This window comes from Eschscholzia californica, unplaced genomic scaffold, assembly GCF_041429995.1.
Source record: "Eschscholzia californica isolate CP2 unplaced genomic scaffold, dmEscCali1.0.p SCAF_6, whole genome shotgun sequence".
NCBI lineage: Eukaryota > Viridiplantae > Streptophyta > Magnoliopsida > Ranunculales > Papaveraceae > Eschscholzia > Eschscholzia californica.
Genome location: NW_028238483.1, coordinates 7187785 through 7195404, shown reverse-complemented (window position 1 = coordinate 7195404; position 7620 = coordinate 7187785). Strand labels below are relative to the sequence as shown.

Genomic DNA, 7620 nt, shown 5'->3' with positions numbered 1-7620 from the left:
TGGATCTTTCTTTTTGTCTCTGCCAACATTTGATTGAATGTTCACAGATTTATATTCCATTGAATGAATAATTCCAATGAAATATTTGGCATATGATTTATAAACCTTGCATTGCTGGGCAAAGAATTTTAAAGCTATGCTCTGGTAGGCACAAGTTCTAAAATGTTGCTGTCAAGTACACAATTTTGAAGTCCTGTTCTGCCAGGCACAAAATTGTACAGCCCTATGTATAATTTTAAAGCTCTGTTCTGTCAGACAGAAAATTTAAAATTCCTGTTCTGTTAGACACAATTTAAAAGCTTTGATAGCTTACAATAGAGTTGCAAAAGCAATAAGCTGCAACCAAAAATGCCTACTAGTTTGACAATTGATCTATCAGACCATAACCACAGTAAACCCTGATAACTTATCGATGGCACCGCCAAAAAGTAAGATATTATCCTCTAAAGGCTATAACATGTGGCTCCCATCAAGCCACTGTCCTGACACACACTTCATCATCTCAGCCGGTGCTTTGCCACCGGCGTCCAAACCTATGTAATCATATCAGTGTTTCTCTAAAAGAAGTAACTCAGTAAGAATTACTTCTTTTACCCGCAAAACTTAATTGACTTGAGCATCAAAGCTTCTCCACCGACTTGGTCAGTCTCGAGCCGCAAGTATCTCCTAGTTATTATGATTTCGAGTATTCCCGAGGCGCTTGTACTTCCTTAATTTAATGATTTCCGTCTGTTGAGAAAGTCTCTTGGATTTCTTCTTCCACTATAAATAGCTTACTCTGGTTTTTAATGTTTCAACACTTAAAAACCTTTTCTTCACGAATATTTTAAATATTCGTTCTTAGCTTCTGTTTTCATTAAAAATTCCGAGATGAGGCCTCTGTTTGAATACATACTTGTTACCTGTTTGATAGATGTTTTTCCGATAATGGAGATAGTTAGGGGTAACCCTTTCCGATAATAGAGATAGTTACCCGGGATGCCAATTCGGGTCCAACCCCAAAAATGGTGGTTTGGTTACACGCCATTTATGGCATACCTGTTGGTTGAAGACTCCTTTTCGGCCAAGGTTTCTCCTTCTTTTTCCGCGAGGGAGATGTTTATAGAGATCGACTTTCGACCAACTTCTCGTAGGGTGGTGTTCTGAATGACAAGATTCTTCTTCCCGATCGAGTCGTTGTTGTGGATTTGAGGTCTTTTAGCCGCTTCCTTTGCTTTTTTGACGCTTTCTTGCCCTCAACTGCTTTTGCAATTTCTTCTGTAATAGACCCGAGCACCCCTGGTTGTCTCGATGTCTTTGATTGTAATTTCTTCTGTAATAGACCCCTCTTGAGAATTAATAAAAGGTTACGTTTTTTGCTCTTCTAATTTCGTGTTATTTCCTTATTTTCCCGTGCTTAGATCTGTTGGTCTTCTACTTTCCGTTTGTTTCTATTTGTTGCGACCCTTCGATGGTTGTGCCCATTCATGATGACCATTGTGCCCTATAAATAGGTTTAAAAGTGGGGTAAGAATACCCTGTAGTTTGTCATGGGTTATTCTAATGGTTAGTGGGACTCTTCCTAGAGGTGATATAAAGGTGGCTTTCTATATGTATCTTAACGATGATGACGCCTCCATCGAGCACCTGTGTATGGAAGTGGCTGGTGAGGGTTTCATCGAAGTCCTTTGTCCTCGAGACTTGCTGGATGAAGACAACCTTTCGGCTTTACTCACAACTAATCATCTCTATCCTTGGTTTATTCGCTGACCGGAACCTTGAGCACTTCTCAGCCTGCACTAATTTTGGCCATTGGATTTCTAGTCCGTCGTCCTGGGGGTGGTCGCCTTCTTGCTGTGCTCGTTAGAGCATCGGTGGACGTGTCTGATCCTCCTACTGCTCCTTCTTCTTCCTCTGATGTGTAATTATCATGATTTCACTATTTTTAATGAAGGTTTCTTAATGGTTGTCTTCTTTATTTTTGTCTGGTATGTTCTAGCCTTGTTTCAATGTTTGTCACCGCTTCCTTCCTACAAAAAAGAAACACTAGCAGGAAGAGTTTGTGTTATTGTTAGTATCACCCTAGGCTCACTAATGTGGTTTTCCTAACTTACTACGCATGCTCCGCAAGATCACTCCTGCACAATGAACCAGTCAGACCTATTCAAGTATGACCTAATTGACTAGCTCCCTCTGCAAAATAAAGCCCAAATTAGCCCTGTATAAATATTTCGAATAATTCCTGCGTCTGGGCTTTGCCCTGGTCATTGCTTTCGCTACCGAGGCCATAGTTTAACTAGGACCCCTCCTTAGGCCCTTGGTCGTTGCTCTCGCTACCAGAGCTGCTTCGTCGGCTTGAGCACGACTAGTTTAACTAGGACTTCTCCTTAGGCCCCTGGTCGTTGCTTTCGCTACTAGGGTTGTTTCGCGGCATGAGCACGACTAGTTTAACTAGGACTTCTCCTTAGGCCCCTGGTCGTTGCTCTCGTTACCAGAGCTATAGGTTAATTATGACTGCTACTTGGGACCCCGGATGGGGGGTCGCGTTTTACTCGAGTAAAGTGAGGTTAACTAGGACTCTTCCTTGAGGCCCCTGGTCGTCGCCTTAGCTATCAAGGCTACCTGTTTTGTCGAAGCAAGGTAAGTTTAACTAGGACTTCTTCTTCAGATCCCCGGTGGGGGATCGCGTTTTACTCGAGCAAAGTGAGGTTAGCTAGGACTCCTCCTTAGAGCCCCTGGTCGTCGCCTTGGCTACCAATGCTATCCGTGTGAACCCATGTTCGTCGCTCTCGCTACCAGGGTTGTTTTAAGGGACCCTGGTCGTCGCGTGTGCTACCAGGGTTGTCCTCTTAGGACCCCTTGTCGTTGCTTTCGCTACTAAGGCTATCCTTTCATCGAAGCCAAGTGAGTTTAACTAGGACTCCTCCTTTTGTCGCGTCGTTTTTATTAAAAATACTATTTATCGATAAAAACTGTAGCTTGTAGCGCTACTCTCTCGCCTAGTGGCTTTACTCATAAAATAACTTGAAAGAAAAAATGTTGTAGTAGCCGTTCGTCATACCTGGACGACTCTTGCCTCATTCCAGCATGTCCGCTGTAGGATCCCCGTAGAAGAGCTTATCTCCTCCGACAGTGGCCGGGTTGGTCCTCTTCTCTTCGCTGTCCTGGGTCGAGATCAGATAGCATTCCCGGACTATCTCCTGATTTCTCCTGACCGTCCCTATGAGGTTCGTTCTCGGGACTGAGAATTTCATCATCAGGTGGGTCATAGAGATTATGGCTCCTGACTCCTTTAGGAAGTTCCTTCCTAATATAATATATTAGGTGTGCATCTTGTCAACTATGGAGAAATTCAACATTATCGCCCTTTTTGCTTCACCGTCTCCTATCAATATTGGTTGCGACGCCATTCCATCAGTTTCCACCTGATTGTCGTCGAACCCTGTCAAGCAAGATTTGTGTGGTTTAAGATATTGAGGACTTACCCCGAGATTTCGAAAGCACATGCGGCTTATGACTTCGGTCGAGCTCCCTGTGTCGACTAGAATGCGCCTGACGTTCCAGTTGGCCACCACCGCTGTTATCACCAACAGGTCTATGTGTGGGGGATTACTCCCACTAGGCCGTCGTCGGTGAAGATGATGGGTGGTGTATCTACGCTAGGCTTGACAAACGAGGCTGGCGGATTTTACAAATCTATTTAATGGTTCACCACTACTGAAGGATGTTCTATATCAAATAAATCGAGTTCCAAGTGCGACTTTACCAAATAGAGTTCATTATAGGATGAGCCCAGAAGAACACATGGAGTATGAGGAGAGCGAGTATGTTTGGGTCGTTTTGACCAAATATAGATTCCCAGTGGGCAAATATAAGAAGTTATCAACAAAAAAAATTGGACCACTGGAGATATTTGAAAAGATTAATCCGAATGTTTATCGTCTAAAATTGCTAAGTCATGTGCGTACCTCAGATATGTTTCATGTGAAGTATTTATTACCATATTCTAAAGACAATTCGGACAAGGACGATTCGAATTCGAGGTCGAATTCCGTCCAACCCGGGGAGGATCATGCATCTGACAAAATAACATTAGAATTTTATGCTAAGTGGGGTCGTAACAAGTCAGGGATTGGATTACTAGTTTCCGAATTCTATTTTTTCTTAGTTTTAGTAGTTTCAGAATATTAGTTGCTTTAGAGAAGATTTCTTAGTTTTTAGCAGTTTCCCAATTTTGGTTGTTCTCCTAGTTTTTAGTAGTTTCCAGATTCTAGATATTTTAGAGTTTTAGTAATTTTATACTTCTATTATTTTTGGGTTTGAAGCCTTAAATAGGCCTTTTATGTTTATTGTTAAGGTTGCTTAGTTTATTGAATAAAGTTTTGTTTGATTTAATCAACCATAGAGGAACGATCTCTATACTTTAAATATCTTGCCTACTACGCGTTGCATCACTCTTCCTCACCATCTCTTCTATCAGATTCTTAAGGTGCCGACAGTTGTCGGTCCTGTGACCGTATCCTCGGTGGAAGGCACACCATGCGGTCATGTCACTGGGGCCGAACTCTTCCCTGTCGTCGTTAGGTTTAGGCATCTCTACTTTTTCTTTCGACGTGAGCACCTGCAGAATTTCCTCTCTACCCTTTGTTAGAGGGGTATATGTGGCGAAATTAAGTCTCGACCTCCTGCTGTGGTCTCGCTCCCTATAAGGCCTTACCTCTTCTTGCTCTTTCTTCCTGGATGGTTCGCCTTCGTATGGGATGTTGGCCACCTCTTTCATTATTCGGTAATTCTCTTCTCTCCTTATGAACTATTGGACCCTCTCTATCAGCTCCACGAGCGTATCTGGTTCTTTACTGGAGATGTCCCTTATGATGTCGTCCTGCCAAAGACATATTTTCAAAGCAGCGAACACGACTTTTGGCTCTAGGTCAGGGATCTGTACCATGAGGTTCCGAAACCTCTGCCAGTAAGTCGCAAGGGACTCGTTCTTTCTTTGGACCACGTTGAACAACTCGTCGGTCTTTCTTTTGATCGTGGTGCTCCTTGGAAAGCGTCGAAAAAAAACCTGGGCGAGCTGTTCGAAAGACTTGATTTATCCCGGCGCCAACACCTGATACCACGCTTGTGCTGGCCCTTTCAATATGGCGGCGAAAACCACACACCATAATTCCTGTTTGTTGTGTAGAGGTTCATTACTGAAGTATAATGATTGATGAACACTCCTAGATATTCCAGTCTGTAATAATGTTCAAGCGCTGGACACTTGAAATTCTTTGGCTTTTCCGAATACAGTATCTCTCTACTGAGAGGGGGCTGGCGGATTACTGCTTTTCTCGATAGTTTCTCCATCTCCCTCTCTCGAGTCAGCTCCGCCACTTGATGTATGAGCATCTCACAGACAGTTGGGTCGTCCGTACATTCTTCGCCGATCCCTTTGGCCTTGGGACGTATGGTTGGTCCGCGTCTAGTGCTCCATACTCGTCCAGGATGTTTTTCAGGTGCATCTGATCAACAGGTAGTAGCTCCATAACTCCGGATGAGAACAGATTGCCCGGCGAGAAAAGTCTCCGGGCGTGCATCCTGATTGCTTCTATCCCTCCTCTGGTGCTGTATTCTTCCTTTTCATTTCGGCCTTGCGGAGGCTTTCTTGTAATTGTTTCACCTCTTCTTTTCTTCATGTGTCTTCAGCTTTGAGCTGCTCAAGCTCGGTAATGAGGTCCACCACGCTGGGAAGTATGTTCTGGGATCCGCGAGGGTTGTGTTCTTCTGAAAACATGTCTGCTTGAAGGGCTTAAGGAAACAATTAGTTTTTGAAAAGGTAGGGAAGAGAACTCGTGGTACCGAATTGATGATTTTGCTGGAGAAATGCCCTCCTTCTAGCGCCAGATGCTGATGTCAAAAAATGGTCTTTCTTTAAATCAGCATGAAATAGGGAGTTGATGCATGACAACTTCCGTTATGATTGTACATTATGTTATGTGAGATGAGATTCCGTTGGGTGTTCCTGCTTCCAGCTCTGGTTCTCTGCTTCCTCGCTCCAGCCTCTCGCTCCTTGCTCCAGTTCCTAACTCCTTACTTCTGCTCCGGATTCTTGGTTCCAGTCCCTGTTCGATTCCTGAGGGGGAAAACCTACAAAGGGTTCGAAAATCGCTCCGATGCTCAAGACAGTCAAGGTGTTCTTTGCAGTGAAAGAATGAGTATTGATCGATCCTTTGGGAGCGAATTCTGAGAACTCAGGGTTAATGGTGATCTTTTAGGGTTAAGAGACCGTGTCCTGTGAAGGACGATGTCGGGGACCTTTTAAAGGCTTAAGAGGCGGTGATGATTGCCGTGGAGGGAAGTTTTCCCTTTGTGTTTATCTTGTATCTTGGATAGATTAAAGTTCCTAAGTTCAAGGATCTTCCATAGATATCCTGCCGATGTGATAGATCTTCTGGGAGAAGTTTCCTCCCTTAGACACGTGAAGTCCAAACTTGCTTAAACACTTCAAGATCTGTAGCGGACTGAGATCTCTGAAGATATTTCGGGATTAAGTCAGTAGGTTGCTAGCAAGCTTTTGCCTCCCCAGTTCTGGGTGTAAGGCATTGACCGAACCTACGTAGACCCCCCCTCATTCCTTTAGTAACCCTAGGGCGGATCTGTTCATGCCGAGGGCGTTACATGGCTGGTTTCTTCTAGCCGACCTCCTAATTAGGGGAGCATGTAATGCATCGTCAAGGATTCAGATGTTCTGCTACCTTAAGCCAGGTTGCCCCAATGGACTTCAGGTCTGATCTTGACTCTTCAGACGCCAGTCAACGTCTAGACATTTTGTGCATCATCACTTCCCAAGTGGGATCCAGTTTGCCTGCTCCTTTCTGCTTCATGTGTTGGAAAACCTTTCAAAGCACCCAATCGCCCACTTTGAAGAATCTAACGCGTACATTGTTGTTATAGTGAGAGGCTGCTCTCTTTTGGTAGACGGCGTTTCTAATGGCTACTCTGTATCTTAGTTCACCAATTATGTCGAGGTTGTGGTTAAGCTTGACCCAATTGTTTTCTTCTTCAGTCCACTGGTACTGTGCGGTATGGACTCTTGTTTCAGCTGGGATCACAGCTTCAGAACCATAAGCTAATGAGAAAGGGGTTTCACCTGTTGGCGTCCGTACAGTTATTCGATAAGCCCATAGTACCGCTAGTAGTTGGTCTGCCCAAGTTCCTTTAACTTTTTCCAGTTTCTTCTTTAGAGAGGTTATGATGGTTTTGTTGGATGATTCGTCTTGCCCGTTGGCTTGAGGATACCTTGGGGTTGAAAAGCTGAGCGTTATACCTAGTCTTTGCAAATTCTTGGGAGACGGAGCTAATGAATTGAGATCCATTGTCGGTGATGATTTATTTAGGTGCCCCAAACCTGCAAATTATATGCTTCCACACAAAACCCATTACCTCTTTATATTTTATTTGGTGGAAGGCCTCGACTTCGATCCACTTGGAAAAATGGTCGGTCATGGCCAACATGTATACACGTCGGCCTGGAGCGGTGCGGAGTCTCCCCATTATGTCCATTCCCCAGTTCATAAAAGGCCAAGGTGATAGAATATAATTTAATTTTTCTGGAGGGAGGTGAGTGGTTTGTGCGAACCTCTGACATTCATCACA

At 44.0% G+C, this 7620-nt stretch overlaps 1 protein-coding gene across 1 annotated transcript; it reads right to left on the bottom strand.

The window, feature by feature from the left end:
- Nucleotides 1–6863: 6863 nt before the first annotated feature.
- On the bottom strand, nucleotides 6864–7340 carry LOC147531501 (uncharacterized). Its single transcript, XM_086649726.1, has one exon. The coding sequence runs from the start codon at nucleotides 7338–7340 to the stop codon at nucleotides 6864–6866; it is 477 nt and encodes a 158-aa protein (XP_086505852.1).
- Between the last annotated feature and the right edge of the window lie 280 nt (nucleotides 7341–7620).